General features: G+C 50.6%; 1 protein-coding gene and 1 long non-coding RNA gene across 15 annotated transcripts in view; one reads left to right on the top strand and one right to left on the bottom strand.

Moving 5' to 3' along the window:
* MICAL2 (microtubule associated monooxygenase, calponin and LIM domain containing 2) overlaps positions 1-17665 on the bottom strand; it is a 225088-nt gene extending 207423 nt beyond the window's left edge. For 5 of the 13 annotated variants that reach the window (XM_058688267.1, XM_058688270.1, XM_058688269.1 and 2 more), the window contains exon 1: positions 17217-17351. Coding sequence is in view for 1 of the 13 variants with exons in the window: in XM_058688264.1 (XP_058544247.1) it covers positions 7815-7860 (46 nt within the window). In the remaining 12 variants the exon portion in view is untranslated. Of the gene's footprint in view, positions 1-7814; positions 7944-17216 lie in introns of those variants that run through there. The other 8 variants (XM_058688263.1, XM_058688262.1, XM_058688259.1 and 5 more) reach the window with 6 other exon arrangements.
* On the top strand, positions 17665-24355 carry LOC131487486 (uncharacterized). Of its 2 annotated transcripts, none has more exons than XR_009249769.1 (3): positions 17665-18722; positions 22838-22968; positions 24186-24355. It is a non-coding gene; the product is annotated as an uncharacterized LOC131487486 (long non-coding RNA). The 2 variants fall into 2 exon arrangements; XR_009249770.1 differs by lacking the exon at positions 24186-24355 and adding an exon at positions 23375-23691.
* Positions 24356-24649: the final 294 nt, after the last annotated feature.

Here is a 24649-nt window from a genome sequence, read left to right as displayed (position 1 = left end):
CCAGCCTCTCTGCTGGAGCCCCCTATATCCCATCCTCTACAAAGTCATCAGGGATATCTTACCATACATGGCACTCCTCTGCTCAAGCACACTCAAAGGCTCCCTGCTGCCTAGAGCCGAAGCCACCAGTGGGTGGAAGAGGATCAACTGGGACTCAAGATCCTGCAGGATCTGGCTTGGTCTCCTTCCCTTTGGCCCCACACCTCTCTTTTGCTGCCTTTTAAGTCCCAGGGGCAGGGCAAGTCAGTGACCACCCCATTTAAAATTCCAGCCCTCCCCTCAACTGCTTCCCTCCACCTGCCCCCAGCACATCCTATCTTTTTACCTGCTTAGGGCTCTACCTCCACCTTATCACCTGGCCCCATACATAATCTGATTGTTTATGGTCCCTCCCCCTCTCCCAGAACAGAAGGTCTATGTGGCAAGGGATTTTACCTTTCTCTTGCCCTTCTGTAACCATAGCACCTAGAACAGCTTCTGGCCCAGAATAAGAACTCATAAATACCTGCTGAATGGCCAGACATTTAACATGCCTAAGAAGAAAAATGTTCAAATAGAACAATGGTGGGGGAATGGCTAGCATTCCTCTGACTTCCATTTCTGGAGCACAGGCTGTAGACCTCTGCTTAAGATTAAGATGTACGGCCGTCAACCAATTCTTCGTCATTCCCCCTAGGATTTACAAGAGTTCCCTAAGAGACCCTGGGCCCGTATCCTCCTATCCCTGAACTTGGACTGGAGCACATGCGTACACACACACACACACACACACACACACACACTCCATCCCTGAATATTGAAGGCCTGAAGGCCACATGCCTCTGCCCAGCCTCATCTCCTTCTGCTCACCTTCAAACCAAGCCATTTCTCATCTTCCCAAGCTGCTACATTCACCAGAAATGCTCTCTTCTTCCTGCCATGTACCCATCAGTGCTGGACCCCTCTAGATCCAGATCCAATGCAGCCTCCTCCTCTCCCCGACCTCCCTCCTTCCTTTCCAAGCTTTCTAGACCTTCTCCAGCCCCTAGAGAGCACTCCCCACACCCACTACTATCTCTACCAGTCATATGGAATTAGTCACGAACTACCTTGTGATTTCCCTTCTATGATCTGAACCATTACCAAAATCTCCTACTTAATTTTTTTGAATATGTAGGACTTATTTTCCCAAGTGTGTGGCGAATGCTTTGTGAGGTGAGGCTGGGCCCTACCCACATTGCCATCCCCATAGCACGGGGTCTGGGGTACACAGTAGGTGCTCAAAGCATGCTTTGCCATTAACTGCCCAAGGTAAACAAATCACCTTCCAATCAGGTCATTTCCTCAGTTACAGGTGCCTGGACTGGCTACTCCCAGTGCCCTACATTTTGTCTTCAGGGTCTGCTCTGACTTTGGTTATCTGCAAATCCAGTCGTGGGCTTGTGTTTTCACAGGGTGTTAGACCCATTCTAATTATACCCCCCTGAGCTGGGCAGAGGAATATGATGGGAAAGGAAATGGTCTGTAAAGTCCTGCAGGTCTGGAAAAGGAACGTGCATAGTTCTTGGAGACAAACCCAGACATTCAGAGTGTTTCAATTTCCTCAAATACTGGAATTCAACAGAAGGGGAAAAAACACCATGGTGCGAGTTTTTACGTGAGTCACAGCAGAAAACCAACACTTGGGGCGCCTGGGTGGCGCAGTCGGTTAAGCGTCCGACTTCAGCCAGGTCACGATCTCGCGGTCCGTGAGTTCGAGCCCCGCGTCAGGCTCTGGGCTGATGGCTCGGAGCCTGGAGCCTGTTTCCGATTCTGTGTCTCCCTCTCTCTCTGCCCCTCCCCCGTTCATGCTCTGTCTCTCTCTGTCCCAAAAATGAATAAAAAACGTTGAAAAAAAAAAAATTTAAAAAAAAAAAAAGAAAACCAACACTTGAGGGGCGCCTGGGTGGCTCAGTGGGTTGAGCGTCTGATTTCGGCTCAGGTCATGGTCTCACGGTTTGTGAGCTCAAGCCCTATGTCGGGCTCTCTGCCGTCATCATGGAGCCCACATCAGATCCTCTGTCCCCCTCTCTCTCTGCCCTTCCGCCCTCTCTTAAAAATAAATTAAAATTTTAAACAAAAAAGAAAAAGGAAACCAACACTTGAGCCCCAGGTGCACCTGTTGAGCACCAGCTCTTAGTAAACTGTGATTATGAGAGGCGGCAAAGTCTCAAGTTACTTCCGACCTTTGAAGAGAGTCAGGGAGGAGGCTGTTTACTGCAGGCCCTCCATGTGCCAGGCTCTAAAAGAGGGTCCCCTTCAATCCCCCTGTAAGGTGAACAGGCTGTCACTAGCCCGGTGCGCACCTGAGGAACGGAGGCCAGTGTGGTAGCAGGAGGCAGAGCACTGACTCAACCAGGTGAGTCACACGCTTTCCAAAGTTCGCAGAGCAGGGGTCCCAGATTATCTGTGGGCTTTCTTGTTTTATTTTGGTTTTTTTTTTGTTTTTTGGTTTTTAATTTTGGATGGTAAATACATTGTAAAAAATCGAAACATGGGGTGCCTGGGTAGCTCAGTCGGTTGAGCATCCAACTTCGGCTCAGGACATGATGTCACAAGTCTGTGGGTTTGAGCCCCACATCGGGCTTTGTGCTGACAGCATGGAACCTGCTTTGGATCCTCTGTCCCCGCCCCCTCTCTCTGCCCCTCCCCCCCTTTCAAAAATAAACATTAAAAAATTTTTTTTAAAATCTAAACACACAGGGGCGCCTGAGTGGCTCAGTCGGTTAAGCATCCAACTTCAGCTCAGGTCACGATCTCGCGGTCCGCGAGTTCGAGCCCTGCGTCGGGCTCTGGGCTGATGGCTCAGAGCCTGGAGCCTGCTTCCGATTCTGTGTCTCCCTCTCTCTCTGCCCCTCCCCCGTTCATGCTCTGTCTCTGTCTCAAAAATAAATAAACATTAAAAAAAATTAAAAAAAAAAACAAAAAAATCCAAACACACAAAAGTATACAGGAAATGTGTCCCTTCTACTGCATCTACCCCTGTCCCCACTCTGAACCAGGGAACCACCATTATTGGTTGCCTGTGTCTCATCCCTGACAACGTTTACGTGTATACACACAAATATAAATATTTATTCTTTTCTTTACGTAACTGATGGCAAAGGACACACACTTCTCAGTGCCCAGCTTTTATCTCTTAAAGGAACAGATTTGGGATGGGGAGATAGAGAATCTCTATGTAACAAAAAAAGATGCATGAAACAAAGAGGAAAATATTCTGCAGGATACAGGTGTGCTCAGAGAAGAACTGGGGCATAACGGGAAGGTCCCCACAGGCAACTAAAGGTCAGTTGCTGATAGGATCTCAGGTCAGCCAGAGATGAGCTCTGGTGGTTTGTGGGGGGGAGAGGGGAACCACCACAGGGAAGTGTGGAAGCCCCACTGGCTGAAGTCTCTGACTGGCCTCACCTTCCAGAAGAGAAAGGAAGTATCCATAGAGACAGGACTAACCTAATCCCCACAACAATAGCAGAATGGGTTAGTGACCAGGAGGACACAGGAACTGTGGAGGAAAAGCAATCATTTCCTCTGGAATTGGAGAGAGACCAAGAAGGGGAAGTTGGTGCCTGAGACTGTAAGAAAACAGACTTCACGTGGCTGGGAGAATGCAAGGGCTCTAGGACCTGAGATCGAGGAAGTCAATGATTCAGACTCTGAATTACAGTTCTAGTTCTGCAGTGGAGTGGAGAGGGAGAGGGGTGCTGTCTGGAGCAGGGAAGGGGAGGAAGCAGGAGGAGGAGGAGAGGAGGAGGGCCTTTTAGGAAGGGGAAGCGGGAAGCTCACCGTAGAGAATGGGAGCTAGACTCTGGGAACAAACTGGCTAGATTCTAACTCCCCCCTTTTCCCTTGTGAAATCTTGAGCAAGTCAATTAACCCTTCTGTGCCTTAATTTCCTCACTGGTAAGTGGGGGGTGGGGAGGATGACAATATTCACCTCATGGGGTTGGCACAAGAATTAAATGAGTTTATATTTACAAAGCCCTTATACCAGAGCTTGGCACATAGGTAACCGCTATAGGAAGTGTTGCAGAATAGAAGCCATGTGGTTGCAGAGGGAAGCCTGGACAAGGCAGCTTGTCAAAAGGCCCACATCCCATCACTGGATGAAGGATGCATAACCAAGAAGATCTTAAGAGACAGTGATGCGAGGCCTGGCCCCGTGTCAGCCGGAGGAGGCAAGACTGGGATGAGCTGTGGCCACACGGCAGAGGGCAGAGGGCAAGAAGGCATGTGGGTCATCTTGAACCAAGAGGTCCAGAGATATAAAGGGGCCCCGGGAAGTCTGACCTTGGCTTCCACTCCAAATGCATAGAGGCCCCTTCCAAAAAGAGGGGTCTTTAGACTGACAAGTACAGATCAACACGGAGATGACAAAGGGAGCTCAGATCAGGGATGAGCTTGGTTTTTAAAATACACACATTTAGATACTGTCAGTGACTGCTGGAAACTCTTGCAGATGAGATGGATGCACTTCCTACTGCATCACTGTGGGGCAGCCTGGGGACACAGGAAAGCAGTCTGGGGGCCCTCTGGGAACTGAGACTATGTGATGTCAACCAGAGTTCACTTCCTTCTGTGATAGGATACTTGGTGGGAGATGGAAAATTGCCAATGGACGTGGCATATCCAGATTCAAGAAGACATCTGGCCAGAGGTCAGAAAAGCAGTAAAGAGACTTAGGAAAGGGGCAGCCCGCACTGCCATTCCCCAAGCAAGCTGATCAAAGATTTAATGTCTGAGGGGAGAGGTTATTAGTAGTGTGCCAGAGGGCTCTCTCCTGATAAGCAATTTATCAGGATGTGGGTGATGCTATAGAAGGCATACTTTTTATCATTCTTTTTTTAATGTTTATTCATTTTTGAGAAAGAGAAAGTGTGAGCAAGGGAGGGGCACAGAGGGAGAGAGAGAGACACAGAATCTGAAGCAGGCTCCAGGCTCCGAGCTGTCAGCACAGAGCCGGACGCGGGGCTCAAACACAAAAACCGTGAGATCATGACCTGAGCCGAAATCGGATGCTCAACCAACTGAGCCACCCAGGCTCCCTGCCTTTTTTAATTTTTTTTTTTTTTTGGTAATGTGCTATAGAAGGTATACTCAAATAGGATCCTGAAAAAGCCCAAAGAAACATGGTTGCCCTGAAATTAACAAGTTGAAATTTAACAGAAATGGCTGTTCTGAATCAGATGGGAACAAAATAGGAGGCTCTGTATTTAAATTCTAAAGCCACACACGTTTAGGACAGAGGTGATGCTGCTTACCAACACCACACGTTAAAAAGATCTAGTCTGCGGTAATGTCAGTGAATCAATGGTGTGATGTAGCTTCTAGAAAAGTTCATGCAATCTTGGGCTGCATTAATAGAAATAGAATGGCCTGAACTAAGAAGGTGATGGCTCCCTTCCTCTGCTGTGGTCATACCACACCATGAATACCATATACGGCGTGGGCACTACCTTCAGTGTATTAGAAGAATATGAACAAATGGGAGTTTGCTCAGAGGAGAACCACAGGGAAGGTAAAAAGAACTGAACCCACACCACAGATTGTTAATATGGAAGAAGATTCCAGAGAAAGTAAGAGGGCTGCCTTTAAATATCATGTTTTACTAATTAGAAGATGTGCATTCAGATGCACATTCTTCAATTATAAAATGTCTGAGCGCAGAATGTATCTTACAGCCCCTTAACATCTAATTAAGATTAAGAAATGGATCATCACTTTACCAAAATATAATAACATATCAAAAGAGCCACAAAGATGGGGGAGTCAAAAAGTGAAATGCAAGAGTCAGAGTCCAAAACTGAAAATATTTTAGAAATGCCTTAACTAATTTGTTTTCCTTTAAAAATATTTTAATGCTTATTTATTTTTGAGAGAGAGTGAGTCCAAGCAGGGGAGGGGCAGAGAGAGAGGGAGACACAGAATCCGAAGCAGGCTCCAGGCTCTGAGCTGTGAGCACAGAGCCGGACGCAGGGCTCGAACTCATGAACTGCGAAATCATGACCTGAGCTGAAACTGGGCACTTAACCAATTGAGCCACCCACGTGCCCCATGTTTCCTTTTTATGTACATGCAAGTGTTATGGAATATAAAATTATGTCTAAGGCCTAAAAGGATTCTTTCAGTAAATATAAAAGTTTCCGACAGTCACAAAGCAGTGTTCCACAATTTAATTGGAAGCACTTTTTCTTTCTTGAAGGTACACAGAATAGTGGTACATCTTCCAAATGGTGGTATCACAGATTGGATTTAAAAACCATATCTGCAGAGCTGACATGTGGAGACAAAGAGGAGACTCATTCTCTGTGGCTTCAAGAAGGAAGCCTGAGACCAAATGCTGGAAGCTGCAGGGAGCCATCAAGGACGTGCCCGGGGGAGCCATCCAAAGATGGCCAAGGTCAGCTCTCACGTGCAGGCCCAGGCTGGACCACCACGGTGGAGAAATCAGGCACCGAAGGAACAGCCCTGCAGTTCCAAGGTCTAAGATGTCACCAGAAAGAGAAAGAAAGGCACCCCCATCTCTCTTTGCTGCACACACAGGTGCTTTGAGCCGTTCTCTTAAAAAGTTACTACTTAAAGGTAGAAGCCACTCAGGGATCAGTGCCGAATGGGAAGCCAGAAGCCAAGAGGAGCCCCACCCACATCTGTGCTCTCGGACTCCTGTGGGCCAATTCAGAAATAGGCTCGAGGAAGGGAGAGCCACCAAAGGTGCCCACCATGTGCCGGGCACCATGAAGTGTGCCATGCACATCGCCCCATATAATCCTCACAGCCTGACAGGTGGATATTATCACTCCCCTCTTACGGAAGAGAAACTTGAGGCTCAGAGAAAGTAAGGGGCTTGCCAAAGGTTCTACACCTCTGAAGACCACCACCAGTGTGGGAACATGCTTCACGTGAAGGAAACTCCAGAAGTCTTGGTCGCAGAATGAATAAATGGAACAATTAATTGATCAGTCACGTCAATGAACCAATGTGGTCTCATATCGGTAGCACTGATACTAGAGAAAAGAAACATGAAAGCTGGTTCAATGCTCCCTTCCCCCACCCCCCAGCCACCCCCATCAACAGCTCCCACAGGCACTAAACTCATGCCATTTGCTGCTCACAGGACCAATTCATCCCATCACATACAGCCAGGGTGCTTCTGAGACATCTATGGCAGAGAACGGTGCCGGCAGCCCTGCTCGAATGCCAAAGCCTTAAGTGCACCAGATTGCCATGTCTCCCACCTGCCAGGTTAACACCGGAGTTGGAAGAAGCTCAGCCTCTGTCCCCTTCCCCATGGCCAGCTGGCCAGAGGCTGGGGGGTCAGCCAAGCTCCCACTGTTCCAGCTGCCTGGAAACATCAAGCCAGCCACACCTGCATGCCCGAGCTTCCTCCTTTACCGGGAAAGTGACCTCAAAGTGTGCGCCAGAAACCCAGGGCGGCACCCACCTGAAGGGGATACTCAGGTGCTTGTGAGGCTACAAGCAAAGGAGACGCGGTCACTTCAGAGGCTGGCCCACAATGCTCCACGAGCATTGGACACCTGCACAAACCCCCCTACCCCACCCCCAGCACTGAGGCCTGGCCTGACTCCAGCCTTCCACGGCCCCCCAAGGCAGCTCCCGTGTTGCCACCACACGGCACCCCTAACGTGGCCTCACTCTTCCACCTTTCTGTGTGCTATACCACTGGCTACCTCTGCCTGTGGAAATCCTCTTTCCTAAGGCCCATCTCAACCACCAAGTGCCACCTCCCCTGGTTCCCCCACACTGTGAGGCTCTCCAAAGCACATTCCACACTCTACCTTGGCGGTTGGGCATCAGTCGCTTGTCTAGACCACCTGTGTGCATTAGATGAGGGCTCCGCACCTGTCATTCAGCACGACATCCCCAGCACGGCAGCCACACACGGTGCTCCAGAGCCCTGGCCAGGGTGCTCCACACCTGCCCTAGCAGCGTCCTATTTACAGTCCTGATTGCCCCCTCCCACCTCTTCCCAGCTGACTCATCTCCTTAGGTTCAGCCTTCAGCTGACAGCTAATCAGAGATCGACTAATCTGTCAACTATCCTTCCCGGTTAAATTATGTATTTTTTTTTTTTTTAAACAAAAGTCCTCTGGAGACAAGGGCTGAAAACAAAGGTGGGAATTCTAGGCTCCAAGGCTCTGGGGGAGGTATTTTTGATAAGGAAAGATCTTGCACCCAGCAACTGAGCAAGCCAGCGCTGCAAGAGTATGCATCCTAAATTCGAAGCATGCCAGAACTGAGAAAGGGGGTGGGGCCCCGTCCTCAAAAGGGAAGGCCAACTGCAATTAAAGCTGCCCAAGACAAACCACAGGAGGGATCACAGCCTGGCAGAAATGGTGGAGGGAGAACAGACTTGGCTCCCACCTGGCTGGGTGACTTTGAGCAAAGAACTGCCCCTCCCTGGCCTCTGCTCAGTACCAACAAGCCTCTGAGCCTCAGTTTCCCCATAAGTAAAAACCATGGTGGCAGGAGTGAGTGAGAACTGGATGACCTCAGAGAGCCCTTCCAGTCTGACATCCCAAGGTCCTGTGACTCACGGCCTCCCTCCTTCTCTCCCTCCCTCCTGGGAGGTATCACTTGAAACTACCCTAGTTCCACTCCCTCCTCACTTTGAGCCCCACCTGAGTCCAAAGGGAAACATAACGATAAGATCTCCTTGCCAATAGGCAGGCAGCATGTGGGGACAGGGGGTTTCGCCACCACAGGTGGAGGGAAGGGGCAGAGCTGGGGGCAGATGTTGGTTTCTATGGACATAGAAATGCTACTTTCATTCACGTCCCAGCCTGGAAAAAGACAGCTGGTCGCCTTTGCTTCCCTGACCTACCTTTTTAAGAGATTACAACCGCTTGCCAAATTTAAGTGCTGCTCTAAAATCAGGACATATAAGGTCTCTGCGCCTGGATCGGAAGGTTTCAAAATGGGGAAAGAGCTTGGAGGCAATCTAGGCCGCTTTGTGCAGCCATGCCAATTAAACATCTTTAAAAATAGCCTCTCTCTTCTCTTGCGCTGAAGATAAAGATGAAGTTTCAGCAATAACCAGACATATGCTAGGAGCTTCTGAAGAGATCACAACATAAACACCCTGGAGAGCAACCATAAACAGCCCAGAGCCCTCTCCAGGCAGCCAGCAACATCCTGCTCACTGGTGGGGGTGGGGAGGGGCCCAGAAGGAGGTGGTGCAGAGAGGCTGGGCTCCCCAGGGCTTGAGGAGGTGGTGGGGAGGACCTCAACTGGATAGAAAATAGAGAGCCAGTCCTCTTCTGCAGGGAAAGAAAAGCTCAGGAAGCCCACGGAGAGGATTTCCAGGAAGCCATCCAGAGGATTCCATGCAGGTGTCATTCATTCTGAAAATGGGCCGCTCCTTCAAAGTGGAAGTAAAGACCCCTTTGAGTGCTTACCTATGTATGCAGGGTGCTTCACAAATATTCCAATTTCATCTCTACATCTACCCCTTGAGATGGGTATAATGTCCTCCTTCACATAGACTCAAATACACTAGTGTTCGTGGACTTGCCCAAGGCCACATGGCTATGATTCGAACCCAGATCTGTCTTAGCAGGACGGTTTGTTTGTGCCTGTATCACCTGTATCCAGAACAGGCCCCCAAGGTGTATTCTCAATGTCCAGGCTCTCTACACCCACGAATCACATGCAAGGAGATTCCACAAGGGGAGAGGGGACACAGGAAGGGGGAAGGACAACAGTTAAGCTTCGGCTAATACAAATAACCGCTGGGGCTCAGCGGCCCCGTGGGCCCTGCCTCTTCACACCCTGGTTGCTTCCCAGCAGGTCCAAAGAGGAGCAAAGGGGAGAACAGGCACAAACGGATGCCTAGATTCTGTCTGTGGGGGTCCACAGGAGGCTAGCGACAGCCGATGCCATCGAGGAAGAGGACTGAGGGCTGGAGGGCAGGAGGGAGAGAGACTTTTCATTGAATTACCTTTGTCCTGAGTGAGTATGGGACCATCATGTACTCATGTGTGTGGGAGCGAGTGCTGAGCATCTGTGTGTGTCTGTGTGTGGGCGGGTGAGTCATTTTTTTTTAAGAGAGTCTGTGATGTCAGGTACAAGATAACAGACACACCCAAGATGGAGATGGAAACCCGGAGTGAGCAGGAGTCCTGGGCCTCCAACTGCCACAAACCTGGAATCCAGAGGAAGCTGGAGATCTCATCCAGAGTCTCCTCTTCCTTCACAACAGTCATGTCCTGCGGCTCCGGCAGAAGGCCGAGGAGCTCTCCCCCCACAGCCCCAACCAGTTGCACAAGCCCCACAGGACACTCCCTGAGGAAAGCGATACACCGAGTCCTCTCTCTGAAGTCTGGAAAGAGGCCTCCCCAATACCCCTGTCTATTCCTCTCTTCTGTATCTCTGTCATCTGCTCTCAGACCCCTACCTCCTTCAAGAAGGGGCCTCCTGACCTTTGTATCAAGCTGTGCGAAAGCCCAGCTGTCCTGACACATGGAGCCATCAGCGCTCTGACTTTACAGCGGCCACGAACTCCACACACAACACGTCAATACCCCCTTCTGCTCGTCCAGGATGAACAGTTGTCCAACAGGGTAGGTCAGCAGCTCTGCCAGCCCCCCACAGGCCCTGGGCCCACTCTGCTCCAGGCAATAGCTCTCCTGGTGACCAAAAGGTCCAAGTGGCTTTTTCCTAGAACCTTTTCATGCCCCCCCCAGACACCTCATTCTCCTGGCCCCTGGTACAAGTTAAACCCCGAGATCCTGCAAATCTTTACCAGTCACCGTCTGCACTGAGATAAGAAGCCAAGGCCAGCCTTTCAGAGTCATGAAAGCAAAGAAGTAGTTTCCGTATCTGTTATAACACATCGATGCTTCAGCAGCAAGGCCAGAACAGGATGTTCCTAAACTCCCACTCCTGCCTCTGGCGTGGCTAGGCTTCTGGACTGGGTGTGTCAGAAGCTCATGCCCGAAAACGTCCCGTAAACCTTCTCTTGTGGCAGGTTGGAGAGCAAGAGCCACTGTCCAACTCTTTGCCACCCTCCTCTTGTGCCAGCAGGAAGGACATCTGCACTGCACATCCCTCATGGCCCGGAAAGGAGAAAACAACCTGAGCCCCAAACCAGCAGGAAATAAGTCCCGATTCTGAGACTTGCCTTTACGTGTGTATTCCCCAAAGAGAAATCTGACCAAGCCTTGGAAGGAATGCAGATACAGCCAGGCCAGGTTTTCCCAGAATGAGCTACAGTAATATCTAGGTGTGTAAAGAGCACAGAGCAATTGCATTTAAGAAACGATGGCCACACCTGGCCATCAAAAAGGCTCTTCGTAGGGGACACAGAGGTGAACACTTCCTCAACAGCTGACAAAGAAGGGAAGGGTCTCAAACATCAGACTCCATGGTGATCCAGCCTTGCAGGGAAAATTTGTTTGTGATCAGAGGGCCCATGTCCCCTATCATCCCTGCCAGCTCTGAGTTTGTGAGACCAGATGATCAGCGCTTTAGGAAGGAGACTTATCAGGGCACACCAGCCATGTTTTCTACCTCCGGCGAAAATGCAGGGAGGAAAACAGAAATGGTGGAGGGAGTGGTCAGCTTCCCCCCCCCCACCACTCCCACCCACCACCCCTCCCAAAGTGAGGGGAGCAGGGTGTTCGACTGTCAGGCGCTCTCCCCAGAGGACAAGACAGGCCACTGGGGCCAGAAGCTTTGCCCTGCCTACCTTAACAACCATGTTATTTTGTGTTCCTCTGATATCTCAACCTCCCTGAATAGAAATGTCGAAATCAGAGCCTAACATTAGAACAATTTCATTTTAGGGAAACCAGAATGAAATTCTCAGGAAGGAAAGGGGGGCAGGTAGAATGGGAGAGGGTGAGGCTGCGTGGGTTCTATGGCTGCCTGTCTCCTAAGCCCCAGCTTTATTCCCTAAATGAGGCAGCCCAGGTATGTTAAGATAATGTCGTAAAACAAAATAAGCAAATATCAAAATGCCAATGGCTCTGTGACCTTTTCCACACACATAGCTGTACAAAATGCATGTATAACTTTGTCCACCCATCCACGTTGAAGAAAATTTTTTAACTTTTTTTAATGTTTATTTATTCTTGAGAGAGAGAGAGAGAGCGCATGCAGGGGCAGGGGCAGAGAAGGGGAGACACAGAATCTGAAACGGGCTCCAGGCTCTGACCTGTCAGCACAGAGCCTGACATGGGGCTTGAACCCACGAGCCAGGAGATCATGACCTGAGCTGAAGTCAGACTCCCAACCAGCTGAACCACCCAGGTGCCCCGAAAATTCTCTTTTTTAAGAAGAAAAAACCCCCAAATATTTGGATTTTCCATTAGAAAAATAAAATATTTTTAGTGTTAAAAATTTGAAGAAAATGCTAAAAAGACTACTAAAGATAAAGGGAAACAAATCGACTCTTGCACGGTTATCAAAAGAAAAGGACTTAAAAATTTTTAATTTTGTTATATTTCCACCTAGCAGAAAAGACTGTCTACGTGGGGAAAAAGAAAAGAAAAACGAACAAAACAACAAAAACACGAAGAAGAAAAACCTCCTCATTCTGAGGGCTGTTTGCAGAGGGGGCCCCTGCTGGGTGCATCAGACCATCTGGAGATTCGACAAGGAATCCACGAGTGACGCACACCTTTCCTTCCCTCCGGAGCCTCCAGTGTCCTTCATTAGGATTCCCACAAAGGTGCCAGAGGTGGTACAAATTCAGACAAGACACTGAAAGGTCCCAAGCGTCCGTCTTTGGTGGTCCCAACCAGCCAGCTGCAGACGAAGAGTGACTTGAGAAGGCTCCACAGCTGGCCAGGTGTGGGGCAGGTGAGGTGGCTGGCGAAGGCACAGAGAGGAAGCGCTATGCAGACAGAGGTGGGCAGAGGTCTCTGTGCAGCCCGAACACCAAGTGCCCGGGTGAGAACGCAGTGGTGCCTGCGGCTGACTAAGTAGGGATTCCAAGCCCTGGCAGAAATGACCTCAGAGCCTGTCAGCCCCACACATGATCCGGGAAGCCCAACTGCTGACCAGGGCACAAAGGCGGCCGTCTGGGCTCCCCACCACAAACCAGAGCGGCGCGGTGAGCCCAGAAAATAGTTCTCCTATTATTTCACGAGGTTTACAGACTGACGCTTGCTGGGGAAACCTCCACACGCGAGCAAGTCCTTTTATTTTTTTTAAACCTCTTATCTAAACACAGTCACAGGCAGCCACACGAGCCCAGGACGGGGTTCATTCACTCAAAATGCATTTCCTGAGTGGCTACACCACTGGACGGATGCTCAGCAAGGCTCCGCCCCATCCCGGATGCCACAAGGGCATCCAGCACGGCACAGATGTGGATCCCAGTCTCAGAGGGTTTGGTGGCCGGGGGGAGGAGGTGGGCATATAAAACGGAGGGTAACGGCTGGGTAAAAGGCGGAGGGGAGACTGCTCCAGACTAAAATAAGCATAGAAGGACTAGCAACCAAATGCAGCATACAGAGTTTGGATGCTGATTCGAACAGACCAACTGTGAAGGTCCTTTCTGAGACAAGGAAATCTGAATACAGACAGATAAGACCAAAGTACTGTTAATTTTATTACATGCAGTAGCAACAGTGTGGTTATGAAAGAAAACATTCTTTTAAAAATAGATCTAGGGGCGCCTGGGTGGCGCAGTCGGTTGAGCGTCCGACTTCAGCCAGGTTACGATCTCACGGTCTGTGAGTTCGAGCCCCGCGTCAGGCTCTGGGCTGATGGCTCAGAGCCTGGAGCCTGTTTCCGATTCTGTGTCTCCCTCTCTCTCTGTCCCTCCCCCGTTCATGCTCTGTCTCTCTCTGTCCCAAAAAATAAAATAAACGTTGAAAAAAAAAAATTAAAAAAAATAAAAATAAAAATAAAAAAAATAAAAAAAAAAATAAAAATAGATCTATACTGGATTATATAGGGGCAAAATGACAGGATACCAGAGATTGGCTTTCAAATACTTCAGGAAGAAGGGAACCTGGGTGGCTCAGTTGGTTAAGCGTCCGACTCCTGATTTCAGCTCAGGTCACGATGTCTCTTGCTGACAGTGCGGAGCCTGCTTGGGATCCTCTCTCTCTCTACCCCTTCCCTGCTTGCACATGTGCAAGCTCTTTCTCTCTCTCCCTCTTTCTCTCTCAAAATAAATAAATACACTTTAAAATATAAATTAAAAAATTTAATTCAGGACAGAAGGGGAGAAAAGAGAGCGATGAAGCCAGCCTGGCATAATCTTGCTGACGATTGAAGCTAGATAATGAGTAGATGGGGCTCATTATACTATTTTCTCTCCTTTTGTGTCTGGAAATGTTCATGGATATTTTAAAATAGAGGACTGCAGTACATTGTGGTGGATAGGTTAATGAAGACCGGTACAAAAGGCTCCGGTACAGAAGGCTCAGTACAAAATACTGAGCAAAGGAGAACCAGGAAATAAGTGGGTTAAGTTTTGTAAGAGTTTTCAATGCCATGTCCTAGTGGCGTGGGAAGACTCGCTCACAAATAATTACAACAGAAGTTGGGGAATAAGAAGTACAGCAAAGAGAGATGCACATACCAGCCCTCCGAGTACAGAGCACAGCCACCAGGCTTTCCTGCTTTCTTCAGTATTTAATTCACCATATAAACCTCATTCATATAGACGGAGACCAGAATCCTAGCTTGGTTACTCACTAGCCAAGCAATGGGGGGGGGGGGGGGGGGGGCGCGGGGGAGGAGCTCTCATTTGCCCCAGTCTCAGTTTCCTCATCTGTAAAATGGGGACGATCCCAGTATTCCCTTCCCTGGCACTTTAAACAACAGATACTTTTAGCCCTGGCAGGGCTTCTAGGATTAGCAAACCTTCTTGCATTCCTACCCTACCCTTCTGGCCAGAATCAAGGCTCTCCACCAACAAGGCAAGACCTCTACCCTTCAGTAGCAGGCAGTGAAAGGGGCAGGTCAGTGGTTGAGAGACACCCAGATGAGGGTAGGGACCTGGGTGGAGAGAAGACATGCCCCAATTATAGGCAGAGGGAGGGTTACCCAGCTGTTCCTCTGCTCCTTCCAGCTCCTGGGAATGGGCCTCCGACGACCACAGCTAAAACCAACCTTAGTCCATAAGATGCTTTTTACTAAAGTACAACTGGTTGGTATCTGGCTAATCATGATTTGCTTTTAAGGAGAGGGATGAGCAGAAAGCCTGGGATGAGCTCTGGGACTGAAGGAAGGAAGGAGTCAGGGACCAGAGTGATGTCATTTTTTTTTTTTATAAAGGTATGCTCAAGCTGAGGATCTCAATCATCTTACAACCATAACCTCAACAACTGCCCCCCAGCCCCGCCCCGGCAAATAAAACAAACAAAACTAGAATCAGATCTGGGGTAGAGGTTATTCCAGGTAATAGCCCTCCTAGACAGTCCCGAGAGCCAACTCTCAGGGGTGAGACCAAGTCAGTGGCAGAGGCAGGCTCTCCGCCTTCACCCTCCCAGATAACACCCAAACACCAGCCGCTAATCCCTCCCCATCTCAGCCTGACCAACACCAGCCACTCATCCCTGACTGGAGGACAGACTGAGCAAGCTGTCTGCAGGTTGAACAACCTGGGTTAACCAGGGTCAGTTCAAGTGCGTTGCCAAAGCAGGAGCCCCCGAATCTTTGGACAGAATCTTTTCAGAGGCCACGAGGCTCCAATCGGCACACAGTGGAGGCGTGATTCTGTAGCACCTCACTTTCCACAGCCACAGGGCAGCAGGAAGAGCACTGGGTTTAGTTCTGGCAGAGCCTGGTTCAAATCCTACCTCAACCACTTTCGGTGGGACCTTGGGCACTTACCCTACCTGAGTCTAAAATGAGGACAGAAAAACAGAGTTTTTGGAGAGCAACCACACAATCTGCTGCAAAAGTGCCACAGGACAGGACCTGTCAGTAGGTACTTCGTAAATCTGCCTTCTGCCTGAAGGCAACTTCCTACTGCAAAAAGAGTCTTCAGAATATCGGGGGCTTCCCTGGAGACTTGAGGCCCCCTTGCTGGGTTTGCCTCCCCTGCCAAGAAGACAAGAACAGAACTGACCCAGGTGCCAGAGCCCCCAGGCACATAAACATCAGAGGGCCAGCCAGCTACTGGCTTTCTTCCTGAGGGACCTGCCCAGAAGGGGGCCAGTTAGTGACTTCACCCTTCACTGAAACCACAGAAGACTATCGTGAGAAAGCAGGACTGACAGCAAAAGGGTCCACACACTGCCACCCCAAGCCCCCTAAGGCCTAAGAGACTTCCAAAGAAAAGCTCTCTTGGCCCAGGTTACAGAATTAACAATGTGGAAGGAGACACACGTTTACTCTGGTTTCAACACGCCTCTTCCCCATCCAGCAAAGGCAATTCCTTGCTCTGCCGGGAGGGAGGCCGGCCTAGGATAAAGTTAACCCTACCCGCTCCAGTCTGGAAGCCAGGTAAATGGTGGCAGGGACTTCGGGCAAGACCCCACTTCCCCTCAGAGCCAGTCTGGCAACAGCAAGGCAGGCGCGGCAGATGCCCGGTGGGGTGCTCCCGGACCTGGGTGCGCTTGGGCTGCGCCTGGGCTGCAGGGGGCGGGGGGGGGGGGGGGGGGGGGCGGGTATGCGGCAGAGAGAGGACTGCGCCACGGCCCCCTGGCCACCTCCACCACCCGCCCCGGACTCAGTCCCAAACCCAGCCCGCAGGAGGCCAGGCAGGCCACTGACATTTGGCCCAACCTAACTTCCTGTTGTTAAGGAGGGAGGAGAACTGGGGCTGGGTAGGGGAGTGCCCAGTGAAGAGCCGGGAAAGAGCGTGAACAGAGCGGAGCCCAAATTATGGGAAAGCAAAGTTTGGGAATGATCTGCCCCGGTGGCATGCGGTACTACGGGCGCGTGGCGCCCACTCTGTGTTGACGTTTGGGGATTTTCTAGGCTTAGAATTACAAGGTTTGGTTGTTGGGGAGGAGTAAGAGGTAGTTCGGGCTAGAGTGGCAAGTTTTAATTGCGTTCTAATCGATTCCGAGACCTATCGGGCAGCCCCGGCCTCCCTGGGGCAGGGCCACCTGCTTGCCGGGCTCCCCGCGGGGTGGGTTTGAGGCAAGAGATGCTGCGGCCGCACCTGACTCTCCCCGGCGCGGGCCAGGGCGCAGAGTCCAGGCTCGGCTGCCCACGGTCCCCACCCGCCCACCCTCCCTGGAGCCCGGTTCCCCACCCCACCCCCTTACCGAGATCTGCGCCGGCCGCCGAGCCTCGGGTTAGCTTCTGCGTTCGCCTCCAGCCGCGGACGCGGCGCTCAGGTCCCGCAGGCGGCCTGCGGAGCTGGGAGCCACCGAGGCAGCCCCGCGCAGGCTTAGCCGGGCTAGCGCCTGCAGTTCTGCTCGGCGCGGCCAACCCGGCTGGTAGCCGCCCCCATCGACGGCGCGGCCAATGACAGAGCAGCCGGGGGCGCGGCCCGCCCCCGATCGGAGGCCCGCGGCCAATGGCAGTGCGGCGCGGAGCCCACCCCCGCTCCACGCCCGCTCCGCCCCCATGGGGCCAGCTGTCACCGCGTATGCAGCGGGCGCACGTGGGCTGTAGCCTGCCCCCAGCGCGGGGAGCCCCGGGCGCTCCCACCCAGACCAGCGGAGGGCCAATGAAGGCAGGGCGTGATGGTGCTGCTAGATGAAAACCTGGGCGCTAGAACCTTAGTGTGAAGGAAGAGGCTGGGGCTGGGCCTCTACTCCTTGGCTTGGGCAGCTGGAAAGCAAGCCTCAGCTTCCCCTTTTGAAAGTGCGGGAGCAGCATGGCACTTCCTGTAACGGTCGTGGACCTCCCTTCGTGCTTTGCTCCTTGACTACCCTGGGCTTCCGCAAACGCCCTGCTAGCTAATAGGCTCTTCCTTTCACCTGGACGGGCCTTGCTTCGAATACAGCTGGTGGGAAGAGGGAGGGTAGTACAGATCACGATCTGTGTTACCTTCGTCAAAATCACCGAAGCACCCTGTTCTCTTGGCTGTCAGATGACTACCTTAATCTCTGCTCTGCCCACGCTCCTGGGTTGCCCAGACCCCCTCAGCTCCAGAGGGCACCATCCACAGAAAATACAGTGTGAACAGCGTGGGGCCTAGCGAGGGGTGCAAAGCGACTCCGTAAGCGGCAAATACTACACATAGCTTGTGCAGGACTTCTCCAGTATAGCAGGGATCACGAAACAGGGATCCCAGGGGCAAGAGCCCTATCTTCGTCACCTCTGAGACCCAGGGCCTATCACTGGCTTGGCCCCAGGTAGGCATCAATAAAGGTTCTTGGAACTGAGCTGACCCGGGAGAGAACAGGCAAGCTTGGGCATTGAGAAAACAGTGTTGTGGCTCCAGGCTGCTGTAGTTTCCACAGCACGGGACCACCCTCTAGAGACACCACGTTCCCTTGCCAGGCAAGTACCAACAGAACAGTTGGCCCCCATCAAACCCGGGGTTTATTTTGTTCTCTCTCCTCCTTACCAGGTGATCCTACTCCAGGCCTTTTGAGTTTTCCCAGGGATTGTCCTACCCGGTAGTTCTCTTGGCATCTTTCGAGTTCAATCAACTTCCTGCAAATAAGCCTCAGCAAAAGCCGCCCCTGCTCCGTGTGTAAAACAGCAGTGGCTCCCAGAGGGGCAGCTCTCCACTCAGAAAGAACGCCCCCTGTGAGGCCAGTTGATGGAGTGTTTTCTGGGCACGTTTTCTCATTGAATCCTGAGTATGGCTCTGTAAGGTACGTATCTTTATTATCCTTCCCTTTAACAGATGTGGAAACTGAGACTCAGGGAGGCAAAGTAACTTGTCAAGGTCACATGGTTAATAGGTAACAGAGTTGGAATTTGAGCCCAGAGCTATCTGATTCCAGAAGGTGCATGCCTAACCACAGTGCGCTGGGGCCGCTACAGTCCTGCCTGTGCCTCTGGAGCACTGGACAGGCCACGTCTATCTCTAAAGGAACTGCTCTGGGGCCTGACCTGCCCAAACATTCCATTGAGCTCAGGCCTGGGCACTGTCAGGGCGAGAGATGAGAGCAGCCTGGCCCTGCTTTATTCACACACTGATATAGGAAACCCTAGACAGAGAGGAGCTTCAGGAGACACCCTCACCACAAAGCCTCAGTGGACACAGGGCCTCTTCCTTCTGGCCTGTGTCTGAGACACCCATGTTGGGGATCTAGCTGGAGATAGTCATTCATTCAATTCACAAATGCTATTGCCAGCTGAAGCTGAATGTGTTTCCTGCATTCATGTAACTCATGCTTCATAAGCATAAGTACAAGGTGTTATGGGAACTGTATTCTATATTACTTTTATGTTGTTGTTTTTTTTTTATAATTCCAATCACCTTATCTCTAGCACAATGTTCTCCAAGTTAAATTTTAAAAAATTTTTTTTTTCAACATTTTTTATTTTTGGGACAGAGAGAGACAGAGCATGAACGGGGGAGGGGCAGAGAGAGAGGGAGACACAGAATCGGAAACAGGCTCCAGGCTCCGAGCCATCAGCCCAGAGCCTGACGCGGGGCTGGAACTCACGGACCGCGAGATCGTGACCTGGCTGAAGTCGGACGCTTAACCGACTGCGCCACCCAGGCGCCCCTCTCCAAGTTAAATTTAACACTACTTCAGGAGCACTTTGGGCCAAGTTTTGCAAGATAGCACTGTTCAGTATAGAAGTTTGATTAGCTCAAAAACTGAAACTTACCAGTGCCTTTCTAGACTCTTCCTCTCTTCTCCCCCACCCTACTCCCACCCAATCTCTTTAACTCTGGGGCTCGGGTAAGAAAGACCCTTGCTAGGTGAGCTTTTAGGGCAAGCTGGGAGCTGATGGGGGCTAACTGCGTGGATGAGGATAAGCCTCGGGACTTCGCAAGCCAGTGGCCAGGACCCCTCACCGCCACACACAAGCCACCCTTCCTGGCCATCTCCCCAGAGGGTGGATAGAAAAAGAGACAGGAGACAATGCCACCCCCTCTGGACAGAGCAGTAACCATGGCATATCCTGCTGGACTGGTGTCTGGGAGTTTATACAACTGAGCTCTTCAAAGAGAAGGTCATGCAATGTTAGAGCCGACCATGGAGGAAATATCAGCTAAGCCCCTCACTTAACAGATTAAAGAAATAGAAAAATAAACGGAGCTGCAGGGAAGGGAAGGTGCTCGTGAGTGTCACGGAGCGTGGGAGTGGGTTCCAGGTCTCTAACGCCCCCGCCTCACTCCTAGCACGCAGGCAAGCTCACACTCCTTGTGCCGTGGCTCAGTATGCTATATTTAATAATAATCTCTTCCTCAGCCCACTCTGTCAGGACGGAGAATGTGTGCTGGTGAAGGTTGTCTGGGAGATACAGATGGCCACATTAGCATCAGAGGGAGGGAGAGAAGGAAGGCCCAGATTCATCCCTAAAAATATCTGCATCTCAGACTGGAAGCGATGGGTTTACCAGCACATACGTGCCTCCCTGGAAAAAACTTCAGCTGGTGATCTCCGTCATCATTGGTTATCTACCTGATGGGTTCTGAAAAGGCTCTGGGGGTGTTAGGGCTGGCTTCTTTTTATTTCCAGCCTAGCAATTTGCTTGAAGGTCAGAGTTGAACTAAGTGGATTCCTTTTTTTCCTTTTCAAAGTTTTATTTAAATTCTAGTTAGTTAACATACAGTGCGATATTGTTTTCCAGGGTAGAACTCAGTGATTCATCACTTACATACAATACCCAGTGCTCGTCACAAGTGCCCTCCTTAGTAACCATCACCCATCTAGCCCATCCCCCAGCCACCTCCCTCCATCAACCCTCAGTTTGTTCTCTGTCATTAAGAGTCTCTTGTGGTTTGTTTTCCTCTCTTCTCTTCACCCCCTTGCCATATGATCATCTGTTTTGTTTCTTAGATTCCCCATTACGTGGATTCCTGAAGCAGAGATTTTCTGTGGGGGAGCCAGGGTGCCTCTCTTGGCATTTGAATGGCAGGAAAAAGAGATATACCACCTGTGTCTCCCCGTCCAAATGAAAAAGGGTCCAGGACCTCAGACCTCTTCCTCCTGTACTGATGTTCCAGGAAAGCTGGTTCTCATCAGCTTCATCCCCACACTGCTACCAAAAGCCTTTGGGCTTTCAGAAGAAACAGGAAGACTGGTATCTATACAAAGTCCAATGACCTTCTTAAATGATGAGAAAAGGCAGACTGGTCCCAGGCCACCTTAGGAGCTATGTTTGGAGAAGGACTTCCTAAGCCAGGAAGTGGAAACATTTGTGCCTCCCTCAAACAGTGTATGAGAAGCAAGATCACTAGGTCCTTGTTCTAGCCCGTTATCTTCCTGATAGGGCTCTGAATGCTCCATTTTCCATAGAGAAGACGTATAAATGTTTTCAAGGTCCGTAGGAACTCATCAGGCCTACCACATTTTCGGTGGGTTTTCCAGAGACAGTTTGGGGGAGAAATGGCAGCTGTCAAAATCAGTAATGCCTGTAGCTCTTTGGGGACTGTGTGCATGTTGGCAGCAATGATGGGAAAGTCAGTGCTGGAGAGGTGAGAGCAGGAAGGAGATGAAATCCCAACCAGAGCAAATAGAGACAGAGAGTGGGTGTGCAGAGGGTGAGACATGGGATTATGAAAGTTGTCTATCCCCAGGCCCAGATACCCTGGGGAGTGTATATGCCTGTGTGTCTGTGTGCACACGTGCAAGCTCAAAGCCAACTATGAAATACAAGGACATAAGTCTGGTCCTTAGAGACACAAGAGGTGAAACAATGCTATAAAACCCATTGCATCCTCCAGGCAGGCTGGGCCACACCTGCAGCTCAGGCAGACTCGCGTTCATGCAAACCTGCCACCCATTCTAGAGCACACTGCTGAAATTGCACGGAGCTAGGGAAGCCGCTTCCAAATCCTCCATAGTGCAGCTGGCAAGGAGCAAGGACAGGGATACTTTTCTCTGTTCCAGCTCATGGAGGGGACTCACTCAAGTTTATCTGTCCATCCACCCCCCCACCCACCCATCCATTCATCATATATCCACCCCATAAATATGTACAGTGCGGTTATTCTAAGAGACGTTCTAGCTAAGTAATTAGTAACATAGTCTCTGAAGTCAAGATGCCTGAGTTTGAATCTCAGCTCTGCCATGTGTTAACTGTGTGACCCTGGGCAAGTGACTTAACCTCTCTGTACAGCAGGCTCCTCACCTATAATAGGGGAATAGTAATAGAGAGATGTGTGCATACTACAGTGACTGGTACATAGTATTTATGTATAAATGTTTTTAAATAAAGTAAATGAGGGGTGATATTAATAAGGATGTAGGGAACTACAGTCTCTAAGAGGCATCGTTATAAGCAACTCCAGATCAGGGACACAGCCGCTCCCATCTCTAAACTTGTGTGTTTGAAGAGAGTACGATTATCATCCACACCTTAGAGATGAAAAAATGGAATCTTGCAGAAGTGAAGTCACTCCCTCAAGCTCTCGCAGGAACCAGCATATGGCAGGGTGAATCTGACTGGCTGACGTGTGAGCCTGTGCTCTGTACATATTCCCGGCTACCAGACTGGGCACAGCTCCCAGGCCTGGCCAACACCAGAGCCCCAGTGGTGACTGGTCCAACAGATGTGCCCATGGTCCAAGCGGATTTCGCCTTCAGGACCAGTGTGTAGATAGAGCTATCTCTTTCCAAAGAAGTCAAGGCTAGCTGTCAGCGTGTTCCCCATGCAGAAGAGACCCAACCACAATAGGAGAGAAAGAGATTCCTATGATTGCAGAGACCAGAAGTGAGATCCCCAACAACCTTTCTTTGCAATTCTCTTGGTTCTGCCTTCCTCTGAGTTGGCTTTGTCTTCAGTCTGGTTTTCCTCATTGTAGCTACTGCCAATAGCTCTTGTTGCCACCAGCAACCTTATCCAAAAGAGAACATTTCCGGCCCAGCATTCCAAGCAGGAGTCCTGAGACCCACTCTGCCTGGATTGCATCACATGCCCACCTGAACTCTTAGGGTAAGCAGAGGACTGGAATGTGCTGATTGGCTGTGCAGGGAGGGGCCCCTGCCTAGCTCTGGGGGGACTCAGCCTCCCCTGAGACACCAGGCTGCGCGGGAGGGAGGCCGTCGCTTGATCGAAAGCAGAGTACAGTTAGGAAGGGAAGGAGGGACACACAGCCATGTGCTGGGTTGGTACAGATCAGGGCACATATGAACTCGCAGAAGGAATTCGTGCTTTTTGTCTCTCAGAGAGTCATGTCATTCTGACCTCCCCCCGTCCACACTGTACCCCCACCTGCCCCACATACCAACCCCCGTTAAGCTTCTCTCTAAGTGCAGTGCATCCTGTAGTAAATACATTTTAATTAAAATCGAATTCCTGCCCAACTGCTTTTCTGTTCAAATCTTTCCCCTCAATGCAGTTCAGATGGCATTAGACTGCGCAGTGCAACCTGACCCCTGATGGGTTCAGAATGGCTCGTTCTCCCCTCGTCAGAGGAGTGCAGTATGCAGGGGCACTCGGTATCACCGTGATGGAGCTGGAGCCCCGGGACAGAAAAGCCTGAGCAAGCCACACAGGTCAAATCCTGGTGGAAAGTGTTCAGGCTCCAGCAACCTGTCTGCAACCTCTGCTGTCCATAATGGTGTGACTTCCAGCAAGCCAGTTAATGAAGAGAATAGCCCTTACTCATAAGGGGAGAGTAGGGAGCAAATCAGATGACAAACGTGAAGGCTTATTGGTGACCTCATTAAATGTCAGTTGCTTTCTCCCCTATTTGTGAGTGTGGAGATTTTATTTCATGGCAACTTGCTTGGGGTTGCCATGAACCCCCTTGGGGTTCCCAGAACACCCTTTCCTGGAGGGTTCCAAGCAAGCACCAGCCCCTAGGAGACTAGGAAGGTGAAAGGGACAGCAGGCTGCGGGCGCGCCGGGAAGGTCCGTGCCGGGCTTCAGGCGCCACTGCTGCGCATGCGTGTTGTTGATGGCGTAGGGGGCAGTAGCTGGGCTCCTGGCGGTAGCTTCCTCCAGCATCCCTGAATCCGGGGCCCCTGCGCATGCACCAATTTGGCAAAATGCACAAGCTGCTTCTAAGGGTCACTGCATCGTTAAGGTTGTGAGTGGTGAGAAATAAATACAAATCCCAGCTTCTCCTCAAGGGTTCCGGGTTGCCCGGGTTCGAGTTTCCTCTTAATTTCTCCCACTCCCATCCAAATTTTCTTCCCACTTACCAGCTCTGCCAAAGGATACAACTTTGGGCCCACCAGCCGACACGAGGCGCCTGCTTTCCATAGACCATTGTGTTGTGAACTCCAGTCCCTATGATCATCCCTTATTCCAGATCCCATGAATGATCCTGCTTCCCTGATCAATGCCTGGTATGATGGTAAATAAAACTGCCACTTCTTGTAAGCCGACCACGGGCACATGCATTATTATTCTTCACAAAATCCACATAGGACTGTGAGAATTCCTGAGAATTACTGACTGAGACTATTGACGCTATTTTACACTTTTTATATTAGGGTTCCAGATAAGTGAAACCAATAGGAGATGTACAGAGACAGATAGACAAATGGATTCATTATGAGAAATTTGCTCATGTGATTATGGAGACTAAGTAGTCCCACAATCTACCCTTTGCAGGCTGGAGACCCAGGAAAGCCAGTGGTGTAATTCCAATCTGAATCCGAAGGCC

This window comes from Neofelis nebulosa, chromosome 10, assembly GCF_028018385.1.
Source record: "Neofelis nebulosa isolate mNeoNeb1 chromosome 10, mNeoNeb1.pri, whole genome shotgun sequence".
NCBI lineage: Eukaryota > Metazoa > Chordata > Mammalia > Carnivora > Felidae > Neofelis > Neofelis nebulosa.
Note: the sequence above shows the minus strand (reverse complement) of the source record. Positions and strands in the feature narration are given on the sequence as shown.